The sequence below is a fragment of the Tenrec ecaudatus genome, chromosome 10, assembly GCF_050624435.1.
Source record: "Tenrec ecaudatus isolate mTenEca1 chromosome 10, mTenEca1.hap1, whole genome shotgun sequence".
Classification (NCBI taxonomy): Eukaryota; Metazoa; Chordata; class Mammalia; order Afrosoricida; family Tenrecidae; genus Tenrec; species Tenrec ecaudatus.
Window position 1 is genome coordinate 3,105,050 of NC_134539.1, and position 12,984 is coordinate 3,118,033.

Sequence of the window (12,984 nt, forward strand, 5' to 3'; positions counted from 1 at the left end):
GGTGGTAGAGGGGACGCTGTCCTCAGGGCATCCTAGCTCCTCCAGTCATTGCCCTCACAGACTTCTGCCCCCTGCTGTCCCCACCCTCACCTCCCGCTCACAGCCCACCCACCCCGCACTAGGGCTCCTGCCGCATCTCCCCCTGCTCCGCGCTCCACCTGGTCCTTGCCTCAAGCCATGGAGTGGGTCCCACACCAGGCTGAGGGGTGGCAGCCCTTGGCAGTGGACACACCTGGCATGCCACTGCCCTTTCTGGAAGGTTCTCATCCATGTGCTCTATTAGACAGGGAGGCTGTGCACATGAATGTAAGTATAAAGCCCAAGCCCAGCTCCTGGCTGGTGCAACAGTTAAGTACTCAGCTACTGGCCAGAGATCGGCAGTTTGAAGCCCCCAGCAGCTGTGATGGAAACTTGGTGACCAGTGACCATGAAGACAGCGTCCTGGAAAGCCCTTTGGGGATGTTCTACCCTGCCCTGTAGGGTCCCTGCGAGTCTCCACTGCGCCCATGGCAGGCGATAACCATGCACATACAAAGCATGTGTACAGCGTGTCTGGATGCGTGTGCTGCGTAGAGATTGTAGATGTCAACACCGTGGGCAAGTGAGTGCAGGCAGCGCGTATGTGGATGGTTGAGTGCCCCTTCAGCCCCACACCTTCGCAATGCAAAGGCAAATACATAGGGCAGCGTGTGTATAACGTGTGTGGGTGACTATCCTGGAGCAGGACACCGCTTCCTTGAAAAACCTTTGGCTTGGCTCTTCAGACCCTCCCCTGGTTGGGCCCGGCCCACCCACATTGCGGAGAGTCCTCTGCTGGACTTCAGGTCAGCTGATTTCTCCACACTTGCCAGCTTCGTCACAGCAGCTAGTCCAGTGTGTGACCCAGCCACTGGGCAGCAGTCTAGTGAGCTCAGGAGCTCACACTCTTCACACTACTGCTTCACACCCGCTCACACCCGTGCAGGCCTCCACACGGAGCTCATGCCCAGCAGGGGCCTTTTCCCTTCCTGAGCTACCAGGGTGGACGCGGCTGCCATTCCTCACAGCATGATGGGGATCCCCGCCTCCCAGAGGTCCACTACAGTTCTCCTCCCCGCCTCACCACCAGTCTCTGTCCTCCGCTGGAATCATTCATTCCTCCACACCAACTCTGCTAGTCATTCACTCATTCCTCCACACCAACTCTGCTAGTCTAACTTTTTCCTCCACTTACCCAGTAGTCACTCATTAATTCCTCCACCTACTCTGAAAACCATTCATTCATTCCCTTACCCCACCTCTATTAGTCATTCATTCATTCTTCTACTCCACCTGATTAAAGTCATTCACTTACTCCTCCCTGTGCCATCTGCTAGAACCCCTCATTCCTTCCCTCACTCTGCAAGTACCAGGTTGAGCCAGGCTGGACCGATTCTAGGAGCCCAGCACAGACCAAGCAGATGGCAGCCTCTGCCCCCAGAGCTCATGGTCACTGATTGGGTCAGGCCCACCCATGTTGTGAGGGGCCATCTGTTTGACTTAGCCTCTGCCCCCAGAGCTTGCTGTCAGTGGGAAGGCCAGCCGCTTGGCTGGCTGAATATGTACGCTATGTAGTACTAGGGGCTGAAGGAGGAACCCTGCTGACACAGTGGTTAAAGTGCTTGGCTGATAACCACAAGGTTGGTGGTTCAAACCAACCAGCTGCCCCCTGCGAGAAAGATGTGGCAATCAACTCCCGTCATGCTGATAGGCTGTGGAGCTGTCCTGCAGGGCTGGAATGGGCCCGTGGCCATGGGTTTGGGGGGAAGGAAAGAAGCCCCAGCCCTGTGCCTGTGGATGCAGGTGAAGTCGGAGATGGGTGCTGTGAGCTGGGCTCCCATGAGGTGTGCTGGTGGGCACGTGGACGTGATGCAGGGTCACCACAGTCCTAGAGGCTGAAGAAACGCAGGCAGGCACCAGCTGCAATGTGGCCACGAGAGAACAAACCGACACCGAGTGGCATCGTGTTGCGGGCTTGTCACTGGACGCTGAGAGAGAGGCTTGGGAGGAACCCACACAGCCGACACCCTGATTTGGACTTCTTACCCCAGAACCTCATGACCATCCCTCTCTGGTACTTTGTGCGGGGGTGGGGGGTGGGGGGGGGTCCTGGGGCAGCGTGTGCCCAGTGGGAGGAGGGGTAAGTGCTGTGGGAAGAAATGAGGTGGGATAGACAGAGGGGGTAGGGGTAGGTGATTTTATGTCGGTGGTCCCAAGCACTCTTGGACAAGGGGGGCGGTGTGGACGCCCGCCCGCCTTCTGCAGACTGAGACTCAGGAGAAGCCGCGCCCAGGTACCCTGTCAGGTCTCAGCCGCTGCCCCACACACTAGGTCCCAGCACCGCCAGGTCCCAGCCGGCTACCCCACACACACTCAGCGCCCCAACGTCCAGAGGTGTGGGTGAGACGCCACTGCAACTCAGGGAGCCCAGGGTGAGGAGACGTGTGCAAGAGGTAAGCTTGTGCCGGCAGACTGGCTGGCTGTCCATCTGCCATATGGAAGCGGCTCGTGCATTGCTGTAAGTTAGGTCACCGGTGCTTCACCTGCCAGCGTGTGAAATACCCTTGGTGGTGAGGTTTCAGTGAAGTTTCCAGACAAGGAAGAAAGACCTCACTGTCTACTTCCAAAAGAGACATCCGGCAGAAAGCCGATGGGCAGCAGGAGAGTGCTGGTCAAGAAGGGTGGACGAGAAAGCCCTCAGGGTGGGCAGCGCTACGACACCGGGGCTGCCACACGGGCTCAAGCAGAGGGACGGTGGTCAGGATGGAGCAGGACATGGAGCAGCTCTGTCCTGCTGCACAGCCGGAGTTGACTCCCGGCTCACAGCAAAGCAACATGCAGGTTTACAGAACTTTAAAGCTGGCCAGCTCTCCGTCACTCTGTGAACCAGTGGTTAGGTACAGTCACTGCTTGAGGTGAATCATGTCACCAGAAACTCTGAACAGAATGCCTCCTCTTTCTCCCGCACTGGGGCCGGTGGGTTTGAACCGCTGACCTTTTGGCTTGCAGACAAGTTCTTAACCACCGGGCCACCAGGGCTCCTTACAGCTTCAAGCGCTTCCTCGCTCGCTGATCATGGTCTTGCTGACGGGCCCAGTGTGTGTGCTTTGCTTTTCTTCACCCGGAGCTGCAATCACACTGCAGCTCCGGTCGGCGAGTGAAATGAGTAATAAAGCAGTGATAATAAAAGTGCTTCAAGTCCTCATTGTCCTCAGCAAGCATGGCCGCGTCATCTGCCTGTCCCGTCGTGGTGGTTAGTGAGCCTTCCTTCCAGCCGATGTCTCATTCTTCTTGGCAGGCCACAGCGCCTGGGTTATCGGTTCAGTGTGCGGATGGACAGGTATGGGGAAAGGCTGATTTTAAACCCGGCAGCAGCAGCCCCATGCTCTGTCCAAACTCATGCCTCTGGGTCTATATAGGTTCTCCATGCGCACAATTAAATCTTCGGGGATTCTCCTTCTTTGTCATGTTAGCCATAATGTGTCACAACCCCACAGTGGCCTGCCTTTCATAGCCAATAAAACACCGGTAAACATCTTTCTGGTATTCTCCGCTTTCGGTCAACAGCCGTCTGATATGAGAAATGACCCCCCCCCCCATACACCCTCTTCTGAAGACAGCTCGCAGGTCTGGCGGGGCCGCTCTGCTGATGGGTGGCTGCAACCGTTTTGGTATCCCGTCAGCCAAAGGTCCTTTGCACGTGAGGTTCATGAGATGCCCGGTGATTCTCACTGTGTCGACCACCTTTCTCTGGGACAGACACTCCGGGGGGTGCAGGCAGGCAAGCACCTCCCACGCTGCACCATCCACTGGCTTAAGCCTGCCCGCTGACCTTCCATCAATTCTGAGAGCCTTGCTTGTCAGCAATGTCTTCAGGGAAGCCGGGCCTTCTTCCTTCGATACTATAGGCTCTTCATGATGCGTCACTTGGAAAGCAGCTGAAGGTGGACTGAAGGCAGACTGTGCCTTTTTGGGCACTCTGTATATTCCTTCCGTCTTCTTGGGATGCTCCTGTGCCGCTCGGCATGTTGCCCGCCTTGTCGTCGTGAGGCACCATCAGGTCAGCTGATGCCCGGTGACCCTGTGCACAACAGAAAGAGCCACTGCTGGGTCCTGGGCCAGCCTCACAGTCGGTGCATCGAGGCCACCGGACAGCCACGGGACCCTTCAACTGTGCCCTCCAGCCTGGAATGCTGACTTTCGTTCTTTCAGCTCGAGAAACGTCCAGCGAGTCCGTTCTTTCTCGTGTTCTACCTCCAGGTCCTGGCACATTCCGTGGCAATCGTCTGCTGTGTCTTGAGCTGCCCTTCAAGATCTTCTGCTCAGCTGTCCCATGCCAGCGTCTCCGCGGTTCAACTGCGCGTAGGTTTCAGAGTCCACGATGGTCTTTTCTTTCCTTCCTGTCGCTTCCCTTAGGTTTCTTCATGTGTGATGCCTTTGATTTCTTCCATAACTTATCTGGCCTGGGTCGCTAGGGTTTAATGCATAAATCTGCTCTTGATTCAGCCTTTACATTCAAGTAGGAAGTAGTCAGGGTTAAAGAAAACAAAAGTCCTCACAAATGAACCAACAAACAGCATCGTGATAAGCAGAAAAGGCCTCCATTTCTAAGGGATTCAGAGGGAACACTTGTGGAAACAGCAGCCAAGAAACCAAAGGATGTGTTGCGTTGGGCAAATCTGCTACAAAGACATCTCTTTAAAGTGCTCAGGAGCAAACGATGGCATTTCCAGGTGCTGCCCACACATGCGAAAGCTGGACAACAAGCAAACTGGTGCACCTGAATGATGATGCCGCTGAAGCGCCCTGGCAGTACCACGGGCTGCCGGAGGAGCAAAGAAACCTGTCTCATAAGAAGTACGGCTGGAATGCCCCGTAGGAGCAAGGATGGGGAGACTTTGTCTCACATACTTTGGACAGGTTATCAGGAGAGGTCAATCTCTGGAAAGGAGCATCATGCTTGGTCAAGTAAAGGAGCAGTGGAAACGAGGAAGACCATGGCTTCCACAATCGCTCGACCATAACAAGCATTAGGGTGCTGCAGGCCGGGAGGTGTTCTGGTCTGTTCTATGTAGCGATGCTCCGAGTCAGAACCAACTTGGGGGCACCTAACAACTGCAACAACACACTCAAGGTCGTACTCTGGCTCTTGTTCACTTGTTTAAATTTCTTTTTTTTTTCCAGCTTCAACTTGAATTTGTATATGAGCCACTGATGGTCTGTTCTGCCCATTGCCCCCTGGCCTTGTTCTGATAGTATTGAACTTCTCCATTGTCTCTTTCCAGAGGTACACAGTTCGATTTCTGTGTATTTTATCTGGGGAGGGTCAAGTGTATAGTCATCATTTATGGTGTTGAAAGGGATATTTCCAGTTAATAAGTTTCCGGTCTTACAAAAACCTAACATGCAATCTCCAGGGTCATTTTTATCAATGAGGCCATATTTTCCAACCATTGATCCTTCTTCACTTCCAACTTTCACGCTCCAATAATCAACAATATCAATGCGTCTTGATCGCCTCTTTGATCACTTCTAGGCCTCCTCTTTGGCATTAGGGGCTAACAATTGAATAATCATCGTGACTGGTCTTATAGGCATACCACTGGTCTTGTAGGTCTGACCGTTGAGCCAGCAGTGAATAGCCTGGTCCTCAAGCAGGGCGCATCAGAGAGTGGATTGCTGCCACTCCAATAGTCGGTCCAGGGAAGGGCAGCCTAGCCTTCCAGGACTCTGTCTGGGTGTGCCCCAAATGGAAACTGGGTCTCATGGTCATGGGTTATCCTCTGCCTGCTTTGGTTGGAGAGCCCTGAATCCACCTGGTAAGGTCTTCTGCCTAGCATAATGCACATGTCACAATCACGCCCCCATCTCCTGCTTCTGTAGTCCCACCTGCAAGTGTGAAGCATCAATCTGCCACCAGCATGCTTTTGGAAGTTTCCGTTGCTTTCCCATGTCCCCTTCCAGGGACTGGATTTCCATAACTCTTTGGGTGTTCAGAGAAGGGGCTCAATCCAGTCAAGAGGCCAGGTGAGTGGCTCTCGCCTGGGTGCAGCTGGCCTGAGGCAGAAGAGTGTAGTGTGTCAGTCTGAGCTCAGGGCCTACCACACATACTCTAAAGAAATGAAGGATGGGTGTGGTCCCTGTGGGGTGGAAAACAGGCTGAGTTCTTTTTGCACAATCAACCAGTGTCCTGAGAGCTCCAGGCTGTCATTTTTGGTCATTGTCATCCTTTGTGGTCCCTGTCCTTGGTGGGCTGGTTTCTGACAAAGGCGCATCCTTTCCCTTTTGTGCTTAACTCTTTACAAGGTCAACCCTGGGGAAGAACTTCATAGTCAGCTGGGGGCAAACAGGGGGAGCTTTGGTTCTCAGCAGACTCTGCTCTTCCTTACACTTGGGACAGACACCATTGTGTCTTCCTGCTGATGGGCTCCCTCCTCTAGACTGTGTCATTGCCTCGTCTGTCCTCTTATGACATTATAGTTGAGACTTGGGGTCTCTTTTGTACCTAAGCAAGGGAAGTACACCCTTGTTACAACGATTACCCACACAGACCAAGAGGGCAGCATCTGCCTCGGACAAAGCTCAGAAGGCCGGACGGGCGCGGCAGAAGCAAAGCCTGGAGGGTGTGGGGAGAGGGCTGCACGGTGCCGCCTGCACCCGCTGTCACCAAATGTGTCATTTACTCTGAAAACGTTCACCCAAATTACAACCAGAAGTTAAAAGGAGCGAGTGTTGGGGGGGGGGTGCACTCTTTGTGCCACAAAACTTGGAATTTGATTTACAATCGTTGAAGAGGGGGACGGTGCCGGGGGTTCACCTTCGGACCACCGGAAGCCCCCCACGCTCGGTCGGCCCTCGGCGGGGTTGCATCGATAGCGGCCCCCCGCTCCCCTTCCGGCGCCCACGTTTCGCGTCCCCAAGCCGGACCTCGTGGGACTCCAGGCCGACGCCAATCTGGCCTCAGATCGCCGGGCCCAGCGCTGCTCTCCGTCCGGAGCGACAACCGGCCGGGCGGAACCAGAGGTGCGCACTCGGTTTCCAGCCGGTGGGTGAGAAGAGCACTTCCGGAGATTGAGCGGGCGTGTTCCGGGCCCCGCGGCCACGTGGGGGTCGCTTCCGGTCCCGGGAGGTGCGTCGCCTTCAGGCCGCCGGGTGAGTGCGGGTCTCAGCGCGGGGAAACGGCTCCGGGGCCGGTCTGTCCCGAGGCGCCGGCCCGGGATGGCGAAGGCCGCGAGCAGCCCCGCGCGCGCCGAACCAGGGCTGGCGAAGAAGCTGAGCAGGAAGAAAAACAAGAAGAGATATTTCTGGAAAGGCAAGGCGCAAGAAGCCAGCACGAAGCCGGAGAGCGACCCCCGACTCGTGGTGCTGCCCCCGAAGGCGCCCCAAGACTTCTCCCAGAACTGGAAGGCGCTGCAGCGGGTAAAGGGGCCCGGAAGGGACCTGCCGGCCGGTTTCGGGGTCCCTTGGCAGACGGGCGTCTGGGAGGAGCGGCTCGCGGGGGAGGCGGCGGGCTTTGGGGGGCAGGACCAGCGGGTACGCTGCGGAGAGGATGCTCGCCGCAGTTCAGGGTGTGTTTTTAAATCAGCTTATCGGGGCTCGTACAACTCTGATCACGATCTGTCCATCCATACATTGTGTCAAGAACATTTGTACCTTTGTTGCCATCTTCATTCTCAAAACATTTGCTTTCTGCTTGAGCCCTTGGTGTCAGTACAGGGTTTTTAACCCCCAAGGAAAACACAGCCGCCCAGTCGGTTCTAACTCTGGGCAGGATAGAGCTGCTCTGTGAGTTCCCGAGACTAGCTCTTGGGGGAGCAGAAAGCCCCGTCTGCTGGCTCGTGGCTTCCCCCTGCCGTCGACGTTGTGGTTAGCAGCCCAGCGCGATCCGCCACCCCGCAGGGCTCCTTAATTTAAGTGATTGTTTGTCCCGCTGTTGAAACACGTGGACACTGCCCTGTGACTCACATCTGGGCCTCAGCCTGTAACCCCCATGAATAAGACCACCAGCTGCCCTGCAAGACAACGACCAGGCTGCCTGCTCTCAAAAGCGCTGACAGTCTCAGAAACCTGTCCTGTGGGCTCCCTGCCAGTTGAAATCTAGTTGGTGGCCGTGGGGGGGGGGGGTGTCATGGTGGTCTTAGTGCCACCGTGAGTCAGCAGTGCTTAGTGCCACCTTTCTCTGCCTGCTGGGTGAGCAAACTCCGCGGCGTACTGCCGCTGAGGTTCCCAGGGCTGGCCGTCTCGTCCTGTGGGAGCGGAATGCCTCCTCCTCCTCAGGCGTGAGGTGGGGGCCTGGTTCCAGGTACTGCTCTGGTTGTCAGCCCAACCCACCTGCTGTGCCACCAGGGCTGGGCACTGGTGTGTTAGCCAGGAGCAGGAGTTTGCAGTTGTGCAGATGCCACACCGTGGTACTGTGGACTGGACATCGGGCAGCTGATCGCAAGGCCAAGTGGTTCAAACCCACAGCCGCTCTCAGAAGGGAGCTGGGGCTGTGAGCATCTATGTACAGGGTCTGCAGCCTAGTGGGTCCTCGGGCTGCTGTGCAGGAGACAGGCGAGGCTTTCTGCTCTGGTAAAGAGTTGTGGTCTCGGAAACCCAAGGTGGGGCTGTTCTACTCTGTCCTGACGGGGTCGTCGTGAGTCAGAATCGACTCCATGGCAGTGAGTTTTTTTGGTAGAGATTTACAACCTGGGGCGCCCTCGGTAGGGGCACTGGGAGTCGGAATGGGTTTGGTGTTTGGTGCTTGGACTTAAAGCAGCGTGGGCTTTTTTGTTTCTGGGTCCCCTTAGCTGCTGGAACAAAGACCAAAGACTGCCGAAAAGCCGCTGGGTCCCTTTCAGGTGAACCCCAAAGGGCAGCCCAGAATTACCCCACCAAACAGAAGGACGGCCCCAGCCGAGGATGGGGCGCCCGAGAAGCCCAGGCCAGCCAGGAGCACAGGTCGGAAGGCCAGCGGGGGCTCTGAGCCCACAGGACCTGTGAGGGTCAAGAAAGTGCCGGCACCTTTCGCCCAGGCCACCGGAGCAGGACATGATAAGGAGGGGACACTGAAAAGGACAAGGACAAATGGGGCCGTGTCCCCACTGCAGGAGGGCAGCAAGCAGAAGAGGCAGAAGGCAGGGGCAGGGGCTCCGGCCCCACCCACCGAGTAAGTGCCCGCCCGCCTGGGGCTCTGCCGTGCAGGGGCCGTGCTGGCGCTGCTGTGGCTTTCCCCCAGATCGGTGGCCCAAGTCAGGCTGCGGTGATCTGCCCTGCACAGTAGCTGGACAGCTGCTCCTGCTTCCTGCCAGCCGGGCTGTGTGAGCCCAGGGTGGCCAGCCGGCCCTCTCTGACCTCCATCACTGTGCTCAAGGTCACTGTGGGTCTCCACCTCAAGGAGCAGAAAGGACCCGTGGGCTGAGCCACGCAGACAGAGTAGACCTGCCCAGGCCTGCCCTGCGCCCTCGGGGAGATCCCAGTGTCACCTTTGCTGGCAGGGTCAGGCCACCATCAGAAGCCAGAGCACACGCCCTTGTTGCCTTTCAGGGAGGACATCTGGTTCGATGACGTGGACCCTGAGGACATCGAGGCCGCTGTGGGTCCTGAGGCAGCCGACATAGTGAGGAAGCGGCTGGGTCAGCACGGGAGCGGTGTCAGCCTGGAGAAGGACCAGGGTTTCAGCGGGTGCGCAGGGTGCGGGGGGCTGTGGACTGCAGGGAGGACATGTCTCCTCTGAGCCCCTCACTGGACTGGGCAAACTGCCCCATGCCTCCTGTCGTGGTGGTGCACGCCTTCCCGTCTTGATAGGGCCCCGTGGTAGCCAGGGCTCGCTGACCACAGCAACTGGTCCCTGCAGCCTGACCAGAGCACTGGCCCTGGACTGTGAGATGGTGGGCGTGGGCCCCACGGGCGAGGAGAGCGTGGCCGCCCGAGTGTCCCTGGTGAACCAGCACGGGAAGTGTGTGTACGACAAGTACATCCGGCCCAAAGAGCCCGTGACCGACTACAGGACGGCTGTTAGCGGCATCCGGCCCCAGGACCTTCAGCAGGGTGCGTTGGGCAGCGTCCCTGGGGAGGGGGAGCCCCGGTGGCCGTCTCACCTCAGGTGACTTGGGCACCATGGGAACCGTCCCCTGCTGTCCCATTCCACCCTCCTGGCTCAGCGGCCAGTGTGACCTGTGACCCGTCTCCCAGGGCGGGGCTGAACAAGCACTGGCAGACAGACTGTGGGGTGTCACACAGCAGCCCCTGGGAATGGGTGGGTGGGGCCCGGTGGGGCCCATTGCCACTGGGAGCTCTGTGGGTGGTGCTCCCTGAGACCCCGCTTTGGTCCACAGGAGAGGAGCTCACCGTGGTCCAGAGGGAAGTGGCGGGGCTGCTCGAGGGCCGGCTCCTGGTGGGACACGCGCTGCACAACGACCTCAAGGTCCTGCTGTGGCGGGGGCGGGCTGGCTTCCCCCGTGTGGGTGCTGCCCAAGGCAGCAGAGTGGCCACACAGGGTGTGTCCCAGCTTCCCCCTTCATGCTGGGAGGGTGGCTTCAGCAGAGTCACATCAGCAGGCTGGGTGTGGCAGTGTCTCCCTGTCATTTGCTAAAGGTGGGGCTCCCTGCTGGTGGTCTCCCTTCCAGGTCCTGTTCCTGGACCACCCCAGAAAGAAGATCCGTGACACGCAGAAATACAAGCCCTTCAAGCTTCAGGTCAAGGTAGCTGCACGGGCCGGGGTGGCTGATTCACGGCAACTGGCCCTCCCGGGACTGCCGTTCTGAGCGGGGTTCCACTCCGACCTCAAAACCCAGAGACGCTGGAGTTCTCCGAGGGCCAGGTGCCTCCCTGCCTGGAACCCGGTTTCTGCCTCGGGCTTCTCTGTCACTGCCTGCCAAAGGCTGGTGGCTGCCTGACGGTGTCAGCTTGCGCTTGTGCAGGGGCGGAACCCAGCCTGCCAGTCAGCTCACAGCCTGATCATGCTCCCTGGGAAGAGCAACCTTTTTATAAGAGAGACTCTGGGGACCCCTTCCTTCCCTTCTTTGGCCCTTGGCCTTCCTGCTTGCTGGACCCTGTGCCTGTGTCCAGGGACGGCCCCAAGTGGGCAGCCCGACCCTCTCACTACCCTTGGATCTACGCGGCTCTGCCCTCGCCTGCCTGGCCTGCGAGCTCCCTGCCTCCCACTACGCCTTTCTGCCTCCTCGGCCTGCAGGGCTGGGCTGCCTTCTGATGGGCGCATCTTGACCTGAAGTTCTTTACCTACAGAGGAGTGTCTGGTTCAGCTTCTCTTGACAGCCCACCTAACACGCCTAGTTCTCCAGAGAAGCAAACACCCAGTGGAGAGAGCCAGACGACAGCTCGCAGCATTGTAGGAGTGGGCAAGTCCGAGTCCCAGGGCCAGGTGTTAGGCTACTGGCCTCACGATGGGCAGGAGCTGCAGAGGCTGAGTCCAAGGTCGGCAGGTCACTGACAGCTCCCAGGGCCAGCAGGCAACGGGGCAGGCCACTGGCCCGAGTCCGGAGAGCTGGAGGTCACGAGTGGATTCAGGACCCAGGCCCAGCAGGATGAGAGCAGGCTGAGGTCAGGGGGGCTGTGCTCCCCAACAATGAGCTGCGTCAGGGCTGGGGCCTCTGTGAGGTGCTTTGAGCCCCCTGTGGATGAGGGGGTGACTCGGGCCAGCATCCGACCTAGCCGGGCTGACACAGCCTTCCTTGTCACACTGCCTGTCGTGCTTCATGGCGTGCCTCAAGTGCCGTGGGCTCTTGCGTTCAAAGGCAAGCTGAGCATCGGTGCCAGGGACTCTGCCGTGGTCACTGCAGGGACCACCGCCAACAGTGGGCAGCACTGAGTGGATGCTGACCCTCCCTGTGCTCCTCCCCCCACAGAGTGGGCAGCCTTCCCTGAAGCTGCTCTCCGAGAAGATCCTGGGCCTCAGAGTGCAGCGGTCAGAACACTGCTCGGTGAGTGCCCTCCTCTCAGGGCTCTTGGCCGTCAGGCCGACCCCAATTCAGCTCAGCGGCTGCACCACCTTGCCCTCTGCCTGACCAGGCAGCGGGGTTGCCTGCCTGTGGTGGGGTCGTGCACAGGGCACATGGGGGGCGCCCTGACACGGGGCCTGGCACTTGTGTGACTATGGCACTGCCTTGTCACCTGCTGGCACCCTCACGGCCGGCCTGTGTCCCTAGATTCAGGACGCCCAGGCGGCCATGCGGCTCTACATCCTGGCGAGGAAGGAGTGGGAGAGTGTCGCCAAAGGCAAGCAGAGGACGCCCAGCGCCAGGCCCAACACCCACGCCGGCCACAAGGCCTGCTGACACCGTGCTCCGAGGGGCCCGGAGGGGCTGAGCTGTCTGCCCGGGCAGGAGGCAGGACTAGGGGCCTGCCGGGGCCCACACCTCCATACCAATCCCAGCGGGGCCGGGGCGGGAAGGACTGTAGAACCATGAGCAAGGGTGCCTCCCCCCGTCGTCATGGTGCCCAGCTGTCCTGCAGCTAGCCGTCGTCTCCCCCAGCGCCACAACCCAGTGGGCTGTGGGCCAGCGGCCAGCCCAGGCCCCTGTGGAACCGGGAGTGTGGCCGGGTGCTTTACATCTGGCTGCTCTCCCTGCTCAAGGCTCTGGAAAGACCACCTACCAGCCACCTCTGCCAGACCAACCAGCCTGGCCCAGGCCCCAAGGTCTTTGTGAACCAGGGGCAGGGAACCTAGTGGGTACGAGAAGCTGGTGGCCGGCCACAGGGAGCAGGGACAGTGGCCCACACACACTTACACACCACCCTCTAATTTAAAATAAACGGCTGTTCGTTCCTCCTGCACCTCTGGCAGCTTTTGGTCACTGGTCTTCCCTCCAGCTAGTTGGTCACTGACTGCTCGGCCTGGCCTAGTTGGAGGTGGGGCGGGCACCCTCCTTGACACCCCCCCCCCCATCAACAGGGATGACACGCATGCTGGGGGTGGGGACTTAGCCTTTATTAGTGTGGGCAGGAGTGCATGCCAAGCTCCACAGC

General features: G+C 58.7%; 1 protein-coding gene across 1 annotated transcript; it reads left to right on the forward strand.

Annotated features, from left to right (window-relative positions):
• Window positions 1–7,126: 7,126 nt before the first annotated feature.
• Window positions 7,127–12,792, forward strand: REXO4 (REX4 homolog, 3'-5' exonuclease). The gene is made up of 8 exons (XM_075559846.1): window positions 7,127–7,437; window positions 8,808–9,166; window positions 9,544–9,681; window positions 9,854–10,047; window positions 10,335–10,423; window positions 10,626–10,700; window positions 11,865–11,939; window positions 12,165–12,792. The coding sequence occupies exons 1-8, from the start codon at window positions 7,237–7,239 to the stop codon at window positions 12,291–12,293; spliced, it is 1,260 nt and encodes a 419-aa protein (XP_075415961.1). The 5' UTR covers window positions 7,127–7,236; the 3' UTR covers window positions 12,294–12,792.
• The last annotated feature ends 192 nt before the right edge of the window (window positions 12,793–12,984 follow it).